Raw genomic sequence first — 16,130 nt, 5'->3', positions numbered from 1 at the left:
GGTTGTTCTGAGCATAAGATGAAATGAAAAAAACTTTGATCGTTTTTTAATTTGCAATTTAAAATCATTGCTCTCCCTCTATTCACCTGCTCAATACTGGCTGATTAACTGGCCGAGTGGATGATTTAGAGGAGATGACTGTTCACCCTTCTGTCAACACAACCCTCCACTCTGCATCCCCAGTTGGGGATTTGTTAACCAACTGAATTTATGGACCAATTAAAAACCCATTACAAACAGATGACTCACCTATAGAAAACACCTAAACATCAGGCTCTGAAATGGATCGCTTCACCCAGGGATAGTTATTTAATACAAGCACCAAATGGTGTAAGAAATATGTCCAGATCAATTGCATGAGGGTTTAATAAAAACACCGTCTGTCAGGTCTGTCGTATCTTATCAAAGAAATCATTTTGATGTAATTAAATGGTGGGACTGATTTATCAATGGTTATTTTAGACTTCTTTAATTTGGAATCAGATTAGACAAACTCCATTATCTTTTATATTGCTTTTGCTAAACTAATAATCAGAGCATTGTTTCCCAAAGGAATGACTTGATGAATTATTGGATCCTTTAAAATAGCTGACAGCATCCACAGTAAATAATCTTTAAAACCGGTTTAATGAAAAACCCACTGCAGATAGATGAGTCACTCATTGCAAATAACCCAGAGACTGATTGCATTGCAGAGACTCAACGTGTTTAGACATTATGTCATGTTACTAACTTAGAATATTAAAGCTCTCTTTGAGTCCAGAGTTGTTGAAAGGCCATTCGCAGTATTACGAACTGGGTGTCTGTGGCGACATTCCACGAAAAAAACAAGCGGAGCTCCCTTTAGTGACGTGTTTTCTGTCAGCCAGCAGTGGTTGGTCCGCCAGAAAGGGTAGGCGGAGCTAACTCACTTTTCAACTCACTTGTGTGTGTAAAGTGGCGTACTGTTTCTTTCCGTTCTCTGCTAGCGTTGCAAGTTACCGGTCACTATGGCCGACTAAACAAAGAAAGGGCGACGACCACAAACGACAAAAAACACACCCTGCAATTATCGCTTATCGTCACAGGTGCTGCCAAAGAAGACAAAACAGAGATCGTCGTGATTGTCACTTTAAGGTTTTGAACAAATTTGTCTGATGTAAAATTTGTGTGTGATGTCACATTAATGTTACTTATGTTTGTCTCTGCTCTCTCCCTCTTCCCTGTCAAAAACATTCAGGGAATAGAAACACATTCAGGTATTTTGCAGCATACAGCTGTTAGACACAATATTCCTTATTCTCACGATTGCATGAAATTTACAATTACATTACATGTTGCAACACAAAAACAATTTGTTGAATTTGTAGGATTTATTTAATTATCCATACAGCTATATACCTCATCCAGGGTTGTGTGGTATTTGTTTTTAATATTATATTTGATAAGTGTGTGGTGTTTTAATGATGTGCATTTTGGTTCAGTTTGAGTGAATTGAAAATACAGCTGTGGAAATGAGGCCTTACAGCTCACAGCTGGATGTCTCTGATTGGGTGGCCCAGCTAACGCTGTTGCCTGTGCGTTACGTTTCTCCCTCTTACTTTAAGGAGCCTCAAACGGAGCCTCTTCTTGGTGAGAGAATTGTGTTCTGGCCTCTTTATCTGTTTCTACTCTACCTTTTGGTGTCTAGCGAAATGTACTTTGCTCTTTTGGCAAACAAGTTCCTTGATCAACTTGCTGTTGTATGAGAAGATTATTGGTGACAGTTTCAGAAATGTGTGTTCAGTATTTTGTAAATTGTGGTGCTTTTTAGATTATACAAATCCATTAAAGGAGATTGAGCACCGTCACACTAAATAAATCCTGGACACTGAGGAGAAACTGCTATCAATCTTAATGAACAGGCCGAAGTTGATTGAAGACCTAATTTGACAAAAACTCAATGAATTACCTGAAGTGGATCTGGCACCACAACTTGGGACAACCTGTCTCTGGGATCCTTACAGACTTTTCAATATTCAAATGATTTTTATGTAGACTATAAGTATGTATCAGTATATTTTAGTATACAGTATGTGAGGGTCAGATAGCTCCATTTCTTTCATGAAGTGGATATCATGTAAACCGTGTGGGACTAGAAACCAAGAGCGGCCAGAAACGTATAAAACCAATCTAAAAATATATTGTATACTTTGAAAATGATTGGCAGTAGCCTGTGTAAGAAGAAAAAAATCAACATCTTGGCAAACGCGCTTTCTGAATGGAGGTTAGACGTAAAGATCCATATCAATGGCAAAGAGCATAGGAGGCCAGTTATATGTCAGTACTTAATTCGACAAAACTGTGTTGGTTTGACAAGCTCGGTCAACAGTGCGGTCTGTCTTCCAGGATTTTAGATATGGTTTTGAACCAGGTCGGGGTGCACACTGCAAAAATGTCCATTTTAACAAGTAATTCAATCCAATATTTACTACTAAAATCTTGTGTTTCTCAAAACAAGTGATAATCAGTTTGGCTCCCTGACAGTTTGTGAAACTAGAGAAGGGAGACCAGAGCTTTTCACTTGCTTTAAGAAAATTAGATTTTAAACTTAAGTGTAGAGACTAAATGTTGCTGTTGAGATGGTTTAGCTCTCCTGTATGTATTGGTGTGTGTAACTGCAGCTGAACAATGGTATTAGAGAAAGTCACACTAATGTCATGTGTGCCACCAATGCTTTGCCTTTTTTTGCTTTCCCTCCTTGTTTCTCTTTCTTTCTATCTCTCTCCGCTGATAAACGGCTCAGATGTAGACCTGCAGTTACTCATAAACAATCTAGTTATAAGTGCCGACATGTAGCGTCACTGCTGTACTTAACATACAGTATGTGGCGATTCAGCTAGCAACGCACACACATGCACATATTCCTTACTTCGATGTTTTATTGCGTAGGCTGATTATAAGGTAAATATCCGATGTGTATGTGTGGGTGTCTGTGCTAGTTTTGCGTGTGTTGTATGTGTTAAGGGCAGTAGTGATTAACCTGTAGGAGTAGGCTTTATTAAACCGTCCATGATACACAGTAGATGTGTCCTTCTGGAGAATTGTTACTGCGTAATCACCTACTTGCCCAAAAAGTGGTTTTGTGTGCTGTCAGTGTTTTTGTGTCTGTCTAGTTTCTTAGATGTTTTGTGTTCATATTCTAGTTTTGAAGCGATAGATTCACATGTGACATGACATTGAGACTCTTCCCCTTCTGGCGTGCTGTTTTTACATTTATTCCCAAATGTCCGAAGCCAAAGACACAATTACTTACCTTTTAGTGACTAATAACTAATCTTCAGGTTATTAGTTGGCCTACTTTTTCTTTTTTTACATTAGTAAAGTCTATTTTTCAAGGGACGACAAGTCAGTAGGATTCATCTTCTGTAAACCATGAATGTCTGTATAAAATGTACTCTTTAGAGCCATGTTGCATGGCTAAAAAAGTACATTTTTACTATTACATATAAATGGTATAAATACCTTTTTAGTTATTAGTTTTTTAGTACTCAATAGTAGCTGTTATTTAACACAAAAAGACCATTTCTTTCTTTCATATCAATACTTTACTATTAGCTAATGAATAGTGATGGGCTAGTATTTAAATAAAATGTACTCTTTATTCCCTGCCAAGACTAGTCGTTTCTATTTTACACTATATTAAAATGAAAACATTAAAATAAGACTTAATTTGAATAGTATTAGTGTTTCTTTAAAAGTTAAAAATGATACCAGTAAAAGTGAAATTGTTAAGATTTATTTATTTTTATAATTTTTTGGGCATTTTAGCCTTTAATAAACCAGACAGCTGTAGACAGGAAAGGGGGGAGAGAGAGGGGGAAGACATGCAGCAAACGGCCGCAGGTCAGACTCGAACCATGAGCCGCTGCGTCGAGGATTGAGCCTCTGCATATGGGCGCCTGCTCTACCAGGTGAGCTACCTATGTGCCCGTTAAGATTTTAAACTATTTCACCTACTGGAGTCACTATAAATACGTACTAGTGAACAGTATACAATACATGTAAAATCAGCAGGTCATACTCCCTCGTTTATCTCATTTATTGTATGTGTACTGTACATGTATTGTTCGGGTTTGTGTTTCTGTATCCTTATGTGTTCCTGAATATGCTTACATAACTCTGTGTGTGTGTGTGTGTGTGTGTGTGTGTGTGTGTGTGTGTGTGTGTGTGTGTGTGTGTGTGTGTGTGTGTGTGTGTGTGTAAACGCTTATAATGTGCCTCTAAATTTCCATGTGTGTATGGGAACTTCTTATGTGTGTTTGTGTATCGACAGTGGAGGTTGAGATGACAGCAGCTGGATTTCCTCGTAGATCAGAGAACAGAGAACACGTGTGAGACAATGTCCACGGCCTTTAGGGACTTAACCCAAGAGACATCACACTCAAATCAAAAATGAAAAGAAAGCGGGTATAGCTAATAAATGGAGATCACTAAAAATGGTAAAGTGTTGGCATTGATCACCAGACATGCAGCTGACTAAATGTCAGGTCCTCCTGAATGTATTGGAGTGTTAAACGCCTTCCCTTCCCAGCTTCCTCACTTTATCTTTTACACTCATTCTCTCAAACCTGTCTCTATTCACTCCCATTTTTCCTCCGACTTGCTCAACCTCATCTTCAACATATCCATCTTGGTCTTCCCTCTGCTCCTCTCTAACTTTTAGTGCATCTTTTCTCCATCTATCTTTTACCCTCCCTCGTGCCGTCTTTTTTGCAGTTCAATGGAACCAACTTTTTTTTAAAGATTACAGCCCCTTTGGCTCTGTGTCCTCTCAACCTCTAGCCCCAGAAGAATAATTCAGCCTCTCAGTCATGTCACACAAGCTTCCCCTTCAATATCTTATACGTGTAATAGTATTGTGTGTGTGTGTGTGTGTGTGTGTGTGTGTGTGTGTGTGTGTGTGTGTCTTCTCTAGCAGTGTCTGTGATGTATTTCTCATGACTAGTTGCTGCTGGGACATTACATTGTTGTGGCCACATTTTGACATGTCTCCTGTGTGTGGGTCTGCAGGTGGTCCATGAGGCTTACAACAGGTTCGCCGAGGAATCTCTGATGCACTCTGTAAGTGAGAGGCCCACGGAGAGCACCGAGGTAACCATAAAGGTCAGTGGTGGAACCAAGAAGATGTTTTTTTTCACAGAGGCATTAAAAATACATTCAAATACATTATCGTATTAAACGTACTGCAACAATTACAAAAAAATACAACTTAAAGTGCCACTTTGGTAAAAACAGCAGCAAAACGTACATACAGGATACAAGAAGTCTTCTTCTGGAATAATGTCTAACCTAATTAAAAAAACACTATATATATATACACATACACACACACACACCCCCCACATCAATGCCAAGTGTAATTAAAAGGCAATCAACCTTAGACTCTAGACTCAGTAGTGGAACAGATTAGATTAAAGTTTATAGGAAGGAGCTTTTGTGTAACTGAAATAAAGAGGAGTAAAGAAAGTAAAGTGGTCAAGGTTCAGGGAGTTGTCAGAGCTGTTTGATTAGATATTCAGCAGGCATCATGTGCACTCATGGAAGACCAGAATGAAACTACAGAAGCTCCCCCAGATTTGTTGATTTAAACATCCAAAAATGTCTAGACATCTAGGTTATAATTGGACACATTTTATTTACATGTTTTAGCAGGTTTTAAATTACTATCTATTCTGTCTCACTAATGACACTGGGTGTCCATATTTAATGGAGAAGTCTGGTAAACATTTTATAGTCTGTATCTTTGGTACAAGTTCATTCCTGCAGATTTGTACTGTACAGTTTTGTTCTCAGTGTTCAGCTTTATTGTCATTTTACAGTGTAGCACAATGAAATGCAGTCGTAGCCCCCTACATGCTATACACACACACACACACACACACACACACACACACACACACACACACACACACACACACAGAAAATGTATAAATGGGAAGATATACAGTTACGTATATACATATCCACACAGAAAATATATTGAATATGTGCAATATTATAATAATAATAATAATAATAATACGTTTATTTGATATAGCACCTTTTACAGACAAAGTCACAAAGTGCTTCACATGATAAACATTTATAAAAATACAGTTAGATCCAACAGAAAATAAGCACGGAAAAAATAATTGAAAGACCAATGAAAATCCTGTTAGTAGTGTACGGATGGAGCAAGTCTGAAATATAAACAGGTGCCTTACCATGCAAAACTTTATAAGTCAGAACCAGAACTTTAAATTGGATCCTTGATCAGAAGCCAATGTAATGAGTATTTAATTGGAGTGATGTGCGACATCCTGCTGGACCTGGTCAACAGCCTTCCAGCAGAGTTCTGGACCAGTTGTAGACGGTCCTGGGAAGACTTGCTGAGACAGGTGAAAATGGAGTGGCCGGGATGATATAAAACCACGAATGATCACCTCAAGCTCAGATCAAATATAACTCCAAGATTTCTCAGTTTGGACTGTACCGCTGAAGAAAGGGATCCCAAAAGCTCCCCGTGCTACCAACCCAGTGTTTAAGTCTTTCAAGCAAGATGTTGTAATCCACTGTATCAAAAGCTGCGCTAAGGTCCAGCAGCACCAAAACCGAGCATTCACCCATGCCAGAGGACATTAATAAATCGTTGGACACTCTAAGAAGAGTGGTTTCTGTTGAGTGTTTCTGACGGAAGCCAGATTGCAAAAAGGACTAGGTGTTGAGTGGGAATGAGGGTAGTGCAAAGATAATGGTATGGTAATGTGCAAGAGAAAACCAGCGCAACAAAATAGCTCCATGAAAAATTCACCGATGCGATGCATCGTGTCTCCATGTAACACGGAAAATACGTAGTGCTGGTACATGCGAGTGGAAGGTAAATCTATAAATATGGTCCTAGAAACTTAAATTATTCACATTGCTTTTTCCTGACCTCAATTTTACCACCTCTTTAACTTCCCTTCCTCCATCCTTCTCCACCACTTCCACTCTGTTGGGAGAATCTGTTTTGTACTCATCTTGACCCATCCCTCTCTCTTTTCTTGGGCCTCCCCTCACTATCCTCCTCCCTCCTTTTCCTACTTGTCCTGGCTTGTCTTTATACCTCCTCTACTCTCTCCTGTTTTCTTCCTTTTCTCCTTCCTCTTGTCCTTGCCTTTTGTAATCTCATATTCCCTGTGCCTTTCATCTCCTTTGACCCTCACTCTCTTCTCTCTTCTCCTGTCTTCTCCCCTTACGTCTCTCCTCTCCTGTGTTTCCCCCTCCCCCTTTCTCTGTAGGGCCTCGAGGTGTCCAAACCGGGCCGCTACCACACTCTCTCCTCAGACAATTTTCTGGAGATGAGTGACTCTGGAGTGGAGTTCACCAGCTCTGGCCTCCCACTGGACAGTGACACCGATGCGATGACCTACGCCTCCCACAAGCCCCTCCTGAATGCCGTCTTCCCTACAGCCATGACCGAAGAAGTTCACATCGACAGCCCGGAGGCCACCCTGGCCCCCCACGGCGACCTCAGTGCCAGCCGGACCCCTGACTCCGCCATGAGTGCCAGCCCCGCCTCCAATCCTCGCTCACTTGCAGCTGCCACCCCCGATGGCAGCCTGCACGGTGCTGTCTCACCGGGAGCGGCCTCCAGGGGCACAGCTGGGTCGGATTTAGCCAAAACGGAGGGAGGGGCTGATTGCGAAGAAGCTGGGCAGAAGGAGGAATCGGCTCAGAGCACCTGAGAGGATGCACCAGGGTGTATTTTTTTTTTTTAACTCATTGTCCTCATACAGTAATGACATCCACAATAATCTGGCTCTGTATATCACATCCAAACACCAACGAGTCCTTGAACACTGCATTTGAAACATCATAGACAAAATATTCATGCTTGGATTCAAATGTCAGTTTAGCCTAAAAGAAAATAAAAATAAAAAAGGCAGTTGCACAAAATGCACAATACAAAATGTCATGCACTTAGCACTGAAAAAAATGGATGCGAAAGGTCAACCTTTAGCTCTATCAAAAGAAGAACAAAGTCATTCTGTGCATATGGAAAATGCATGCATTTAAATTAAACATTAAGGTAGATATAGTTCAGATCTACAGGAAGATGCTGACGTTAGAGTAGACTGACTGCATGCAAGCTTCAATGGGCCGAAGACGCACCGGCTCAAAGGGAAGTTACGATGATGTGAAAAGGGAAAGTGCTCTCAGCACTTTCAGGAAAACACCTAAATGGGATCAGATTTCACCACCTGTTGAACGTTGTCAAAAATAATTACAGGAGCCTGACAGCTTTGACAGCTGGAGTCAGCACGCTCCAAGTAATCAGACAATAATTTCTAAGACCAAGGCTACTGACAACAGCAGCTAAGAGCTTCTCCTGTATGGAGTCGAATCTCAGCATGTTGCCTCTGACAGCACTTTTGTCTGCTCTCACAGCATCAGACAAACACTGCAATGATTGCATTTCATCCCACCCACACACAGACTCTATTAACAATACGAGTATATCAGAAGGCGTCTCTGCCTCTCAGACACAATTCCTTGTCTCAGCACTCATTCCTTCCGATATCCATGAGAAAAACGTATTCTTTCTGAAAAACCTGTAAACTGAAGCAAGCTTTGTAGATTGAATAACACCACTCCTACTCCAGTGGTTGTTTCCCTTTCTCTCATATATTTTGTGTCACATCTCCCACATTTGAAGGCATAATCTAAAGAAACCTGTCGAAACGTCCGCCTCATGTCACTCACACTAATGATCAATTCCAGATAAAACACCCGCAAGAACGACGGCTAACTGTAGAAACTATCCTCATCTGTTTTTGTTGTTGTTGTTTTTTTTCCCCCCAGTGGAGTTGTCACAAGCCCTATCATTGCAAAATAAAATTAAGAGAAGACTGTGCATCACTCCAGGGACTTTTGGAACAGCTCCCGAGAACATAATTGGATTCTTGGTCTCTTTTCAGAAGGACCGATTCACGGACACCATAGAGTGAGGAGCGGTGATAAAAGAGACGACAGAGATGGAACAGGCGACTATTCGGGGAACAGATAAATGACTTGCATGATTTAAAGCGTCCTATTTTCATCTCAGCTCCCATCCATCGGACGGAGCTCTGATTATTGTAGTCCAGTTGTTTGCCAAAATGAAGTGACTGGAACGCAGTCGGATCAATCTGAGATAACGAAGCAGCCTACAGCCCCAACGGAATGAGACTGAATAACAGTGATTATGAAAGGGGTGTGTGTGTGTGTGTGTGTGTGTGTGTGTGTGTGTGTGTAGATGTTTCATACAAAGCAACCAACACTATTAGACATCCAATGCTCTGCATGGAGACGTGATTCCTTCCAGCTCAGGAAAAATAGGAAATGAGAAAGAGGCGGTCATTCTGAGCATACAAAATTCTGAATGAATGGCTACTATCAATAACGCAAACAAAATGGTAAGCCCTTACATTTGCTGTGTGCTCTATGAATTCAACCCCACCAACTGTGCAACATACAATTCAGTCATGCAACTATTGACTTTACCAGTAATAGTGTGTAATATGTATGGTATAGGAAGGTCAAATGTTTACAACCACTCCAGTTTAAATGCACAGTATTCAGCTATTCTGTGACCATGTTACACCTTGTATATTTGTTAGTGTAAAGAGCTCTAAAGCATGTGTGGGTTTGAAAAAGGACAGAGGATGGTGGTGCAGATGTACCACAGGTAGCTCTTAAATGTCATCCTTGGATAATATCTGTAGTCACGGTTTTTGTTCATCTTTAATTACACACTTAACAACTATGAACACATTTCGTCACAGAAAGACAAGACGAGTAATACCACAAAAATACAGATGAGAGAGAGTGGAAAGTTCAAAGATATTTAAAGAGAAGCATGAACAGTGAATTAAATTAAGCTCTCGCAGCCATTACAACTGCTTTTGACTAATTGGTTCCCTTTCCTTGCTGTGGAAGAAGCCTGTGGGCTAATTCAGGTCACAGGAAACTGATTTACATGAAAGACCTTTCACACTGCTGAGGAAACTTTGTCCAAACTATGTCCTCCCCTCCACGGGCCGAACAGTCTGTGCTAGCTGCACACTAAAGTGCAACACTTTTACACCTTTGGGGGACTTCACCAACTGAAACACACCAAAAAATCTGTTATCTTTATCAGAACCAACAAGTCCTCCAAACCATACGATCGTAAAGGGTTGTTCATTTAAACCTTCTAATAGGACACAAAGGAGTGTTTTATAACTTAGCGCCCATAGCAGTGGCAGGAAATAAGACACACAGGAGCGTTTTCCGTCGTATCTAAACGTAACAGTTTGGTTATTTGAAGCAACAAAAATCCCCATTTTCACAGATAAACTCCAGACAATGTCTGAGGTATCAGGTCCAAACATAGTCAGGAGTAACCCTTTCGCACATGTAGCACACAGCAGGAGATTGTCCATGTCAAATGCATTCTCACTTACTGGAAACCACCACCCCAACCTTTCTTCTTATGGGGAATTTGGTGCTCTTATATGTCCTGCTTAGCTCCCATCGCAATTACTATGGCCACTAGAGGGTGATGCTGCCTAACAATAAAACGTAAATAAGGATTGTAATTGCGATTGTACTAACAAATTATGGAGTCAATTTTCAGGGCAGGACAGTCTCATCATTACACGGCTCACTGTCCCTAAAATCCCTTTCAGATGTCCCTGATATTGTTGCCATTGACAGCTGTCAGCAGTATGGCTACCTCAACAAGCTGTCAGACAGACACAGGTGTTTGGTGTCTGGATAAGAAAAGCACAACATTTAACATGTGATCCTTTTGAAACAAGAAAAAAAAGTTCACATTGTAATTAAAAAAGGGTCAAAAATAAGTAGCAGCAATTATAAATGCAATATATGGATCTGCTCAAAATGACTATAGTTCCCTTCTTATTAGGCCAATATAGTTTGGTTGGAGTCTTTATTGACTGCAGAAGTAAAATGTTATATATATATGAGTGTGTAAAATGACTTACATACCCTACTTGTCATTTTATTACTGATTTTGTATGGCTGTTTTGCTTGTGCAGGGACTTCACTTGATCAGGTATACAGTATATATGAATACAAAGAGGCAACAGTAAGGCTCCCAAAATAGACTTTGTGTATGATGTAAATACAGGTTGATTCAAATAAGCTCTCATAAGAATTTTAAGTGGATTAATGACAAATTGATAGTCAAAGGATTGAGGGACTTTTAATTAAATCTAAGCAATATTCATTATAATGGCACTGAGATATCACTAACATCCACCGGGAAGGAAAGAAGAATCAGTCACTCCTAACAGTTTTTTTCCACTGTTGTAAATATAAAGATATGGGATCTGCATGTGTAAAAAAAAAAATAGTGTGAACATACTATGTTTCTTATTGCAAGGCTTATGCAAGATTTTATACTATCAAAATGCTGCTTTGATCCTTTAACCACACGTCCACAGCGGATAGAAAACAAATCCATAGTGCTGGAGACGCCTTCAGCTGTGAAGACTCTTCCAGCTCACGTTTGTCATGTTTACACATTTGGGTCACAGTGAGGCTGTGTGAAATCCTTTCATCAACACCTGCTTCAGCAGCGTTGGAGTATCTGTAGTCGCCTCAGGGGTGCACTGTTTGACACCGTAACAGCGTTGTTGCATTGAAAACCAGGTTGTCGTATAGCAGGACCAAGACAGACAAAAGTGCAGAAAACCAACATGTTGCATGGGTGAAAAGATTAAGCTCCACATTTCATCCATTGAGATGCATGGAGCAACACAGACATTTAAGAAATTCAGGCCTCTGTAAAGCCAGATATCACACATAAGTCAAATAATATCCACAAAAATGCTTATAGTGTTGGCTTTAATCTTCCTAGAAAAGATGTCAACAGAGCAACTTTGATAAATGAATTCATGATTTCAGTGGAATGTGAAGTTTTCACATTTAAGTACACTGACACTGTATTTTAGAAGCCGGCGATGCTGCTCGTCTCAGATCTTTTGTGAATATATCGAGTTGTTTTGAGTGAAGACGAAATGTTTCATTATTAATATACATCGCAAAGCCTCTGTTGGAGGACACTTGAGCATTGTGCAGGGTGAAGGGGCAAGAGCCTCCTTTGGATTTCAGCATGTGCCTGTTGGAATATTAACAGCTGATGAAGGCTTAATGAAAGGATTTCACTTTCCGTCATTCAACCTTGTCAGTGGTTTTCTGTTTCATTACACATCAGAGCCGCTATTCACAAAGCCTGTCAGAACAGAAGTGCTGATCCGTGTGTGGGTAGGGCGAGATTTAATACAACGTCCTTTCAATTCTGGTGGATTCAATCTTCTGTTAATCTACTATTCTCTGAAATTCCAAAGAATGTAATGAAAAAGCATGAAATGATGTCTGCGGTGTCGCAGTTTGCTGATACCTCTGATCATAATAGAAATTTGCTTTAGCGCAAAAATATCAGAAGTACTGTCAACTGCAATTCCTGACACAGAGAACAATTAATTTGAATTCAGTCCAGTGCAGCTCAGTGGCTCGTACTGTGATTGAATTTAGTCTTATCTTTGATTCGTGACAGATATTTGGAGAAAATAACTGAAAAAACCACTGATGTTTGGCACTCTTAAGCTGAAATACAGTAAGAAACACACAGCAGCACTCCTCCTCTGGGCTACATGGAGAATTAATCAGAAATGCATTGCACGCTGTCTGCTTGAAAATTACTTCGTAGTCACACGTCTGTTGCCAACGTGATACTCCCAACACATGTTTTTTTGCAAGAAAAAACAAAACATATTCCTAAAAATACTTTTCATATAGTCAGTGTGTTTACTTTGGGACAAACGTAGCTCATCCTAAACTAGTGCATTTACTGGAGAGGGAAACAAATGGCACCTCTTTTGAATGAACATGCTTGAATACATGTCTTTGTCAGAGTTTTTTGTAGCATCACTTTAGCACCATAAAGACGACACTCACTACTAATGTGCTCACTGTTTCTCCATACTCTGATATTATAGCCTATATCTGCGGTCCCAGTGTATACCTAAGAGTTAGTGTAACTGCAGCATGCTGACCTGTAGATTGCATGTGGGACAGCAGCCGTGATGCCGATAGCTAATATTGATATTAGTCATAATATAGTCTATAAAAATAATAATAATAATATGAATTGCACTTTTCTGTACAGCTGGCCTCCTGAGTCCATCCTGATTTTGTCACTGAGGTCTGGTCCTGGTTTCCCATGATCCTCCTGACTCAATATCACCTCTCAGAGTGATAGTTAAAGGAGAATACTGGTGTGTTTTTTTATTTTTTATTTTGCTGCCAATTATCTACAGATTTTTTCAGATATTATCTTTATGTCTTGTATTTGCTGCCATTCATATTTTGCAATTTAAAAAAAATGTATGATTTGCCTTGAAGTCTCCATTTGGCTTTTAGTTGTATTTCATTGTATCTGAGTATTGCTCTTAGTGTTTTATGGTATACTCTTAATTCTGGAGGAAATAAAAGTCTCCACCTAAAAATAATCACTGTAAACATTTTGGCTCACTATGTCACATCATTCATGTTTAGCTTTATTCATCAAAGGCATCTTTGCTGGGACAAACTAATCTTTACTGTAAAACCAATCAAATGGCATGTATGTGGCACTAGTACTCTCCTTTAACGTCACTTCTGGTATAATGTGCACAGATTTGATGCTGATGTTTATTCAATAATTTCAACAAACATTTATCATTCTAATCATCATTAAAGTTTGCATTGCAGGTTTATTTTATGTGGATTTGGTATTACGTTCACATGTTGAATGCCATGCTATTTGCATCTATAGTGATTTACACTTTACATAATCTTTCTCCACAGAACATACACTCTCGTAGTTGTAAAATAATTTTGGGAAACCCCGGAGTCAGGATGGCTCTTGAGGCTAAACTAGATCCTATTAGTTGTTTTAGCTCATAACTCAGGCAGGTGAAGTATTATCACTGTCAATATTACTGCTGTTGCTTGTGCAAAAAAGGCAACATAAACCACTTTTTCATTTTTTTCCTCCCATTCATTTGTGTGGTTGATTTTCAGCCCAACAATAACTCTTTATTTAGCTAGTATTCTGCATGCTTGGATAAAAGTCTTCTGTGTTGTGTTCGAGGTTTGATTGACTTAGTGGAATCCAGATTTATTCAGTTTATATTTCATCACTGATCAAACAAGTACATTACACATCAAAAACATTGAAGTGTGAATGTCTCAGGATGTGCAAGTGCAAGTTTAGGTTGTAAATGAAAAAAGAAAAGTTGAAAGGAGACATTACAGTATGATTTTTGATACTAGAAATTCTGGTCACTGGTTTGTCTGCATGTTGTTACTGGTTGTTGCTTTCAATTTGAAAGAAATTACGTGAATGCTTCATATCTAAGAGTTCAGGTCTCATTTGATGTGTTTCCAGGTAATCATTGACTTTAACGATACTTCACTGCACTGCCACGAACAAACATCCACACCCCCTTGTTTGCTTGAAGAATAAATCAATGATTATTTATATACCGGTACTATATAAGACCTTTTGGCATCCTACAAAGAATTTTATAAAGCTTGTCTTTTTTTTCTGTAATGAATGAATAATTCCAATTAAAAGGATTTTCAACAGAGTGTGGATTGAAATGTTTATTTTTATTTCGTGTGTATCTGCTTTTGATGCTCTTTCCATTTCATTAATACAAACTCAAGTATTTTTCATTTGAATTTCAGTGACGGATTAGCAAGCGTGCCAGGACTGCCTTTTTTTAAATTAATAAATAGTCAAGAGAAGATCTCAGTCTTCAACCATTTTTCAGACAAATTTCAGCTCTGTAAGTACAGTCATGTGAAAAAATTAGGACACCCATGCTAAAGTTGACTAAAAAGAGGAAAACAAAATCATCTTTTGCAAATTGATCTTAATGCCTTAATTTAAAAAATGAGGAAAAATCCAATCTTTAAGGACACCAATTTTCTTTGTGAACGAATAATGTATCGTAAATAAATAAATGTTCTTCCTTAAAATACAGGGGGCATAAGTAAGTACATCCCTATGTTAAATTCCCATAGAGGCAGGCAGATGTTTATTTTTAAAGGCCAGTTATTTCATGGATCCAGGATACTATGCCTCCTGATAAAGTTCCCCTGGCCTTTGGAATTAAAATAGCCCCACATCATCACATACCCTTCACCATACCCCCACATCATCACATACCCTTCACCATACCTAGAGATTGGCATGGTTTTATGTCAGTTAGCCTAATAGATGGTTTGATTTGCATTGAGAGATGATTTTATGGAAAGTTGCCCATACCAATCTCTAGGTATGGTGAAGGGTATGTGATGATGTGGGGCTATTTTAATTTCAAAGGCCAAGGGAACTTTATCAGGATGCATAGTATCCTGGATCCATGAAATAACTGGCCTTTAAAAATAAAAATCTGCCCTTAACATAGGGATGTACTTACTTATGCCCCCTGTATTTTAAGGAAGAACATTTATTTATTTACGATACATTATTCATTCACAAAGAAAATTGGTGTCCTTAAAGGTTGGATTTTTCCTCACTTTTTTAATCAAGGCATTAAGATCAATTTCCAAAAGATGATTTTTGTATTCCTCTTTTTAGTCAACTTTAGCATGGGTGTCCTAATGTTTTCACATGACTGTATGCCCAGAGGTGCTAGCTAGCTAGTAGCATTTTTTCACAAGTAGAGAATAGATTTGTACAGTATAAACTCCCCTGTCTGTGGCCAAAGTGGGGGTTGCAGCAAACCTAACATTGCCTTAGTGCTTTTACTTTAGAGTAGACAGCTGGTGATAGTGAAGAGGGAGTTTTCAGAAATGTTGCCCAGAGAGTGGCACCCCTGCCAGTGAATGATAAACAGACACCAATAGGAACAATAACCAAAACAGTATATTTTAAGAGAAACTTCAATGTATGGTTTCCCCTCTCATTATAACAACACAACTAATATATATGATAAAATAATAAACAAACAATGATATGATAATAAACGCCCCTCCTCAAATACACTAACAACAAGTTAGTAATGCCAGTATAGTTTTTGTTATTACGGTGCACAATCCACCGTCTG

General features: G+C 39.1%; 1 protein-coding gene across 5 annotated transcripts in view; it reads left to right on the top strand.

Moving 5' to 3' along the window:
- The window catches only part of LOC120571488, a 29,111-nt gene extending 14,468 nt beyond the window's left edge, over positions 1-14,643 (top strand). For 3 of the 5 annotated variants that reach the window (XM_039820455.1, XM_039820453.1, XM_039820454.1), the window contains 2 exons: positions 5,032-5,124; positions 7,281-14,643. In XM_039820455.1, coding sequence (XP_039676389.1) covers positions 5,032-5,124; positions 7,281-7,727 — 540 coding nt within the window. In that variant the 3' untranslated portion in view covers positions 7,728-14,643. Of the gene's footprint in view, positions 1-1,219; positions 1,239-1,586; positions 1,612-5,031; positions 5,125-7,280 lie in introns of all 5 variants that reach the window. The other 2 variants (XR_005641237.1, XM_039820456.1) reach the window with 2 other exon arrangements.
- The last annotated feature ends 1,487 nt before the right edge of the window (positions 14,644-16,130 follow it).

The sequence above is a fragment of the Perca fluviatilis genome, chromosome 13 (assembly GCF_010015445.1).
Source record: "Perca fluviatilis chromosome 13, GENO_Pfluv_1.0, whole genome shotgun sequence".
Taxonomy (NCBI): Eukaryota; Metazoa; Chordata; class Actinopteri; order Perciformes; family Percidae; genus Perca; species Perca fluviatilis.
Note: the sequence above shows the minus strand (reverse complement) of the source record. Positions and strands in the feature narration are given on the sequence as shown.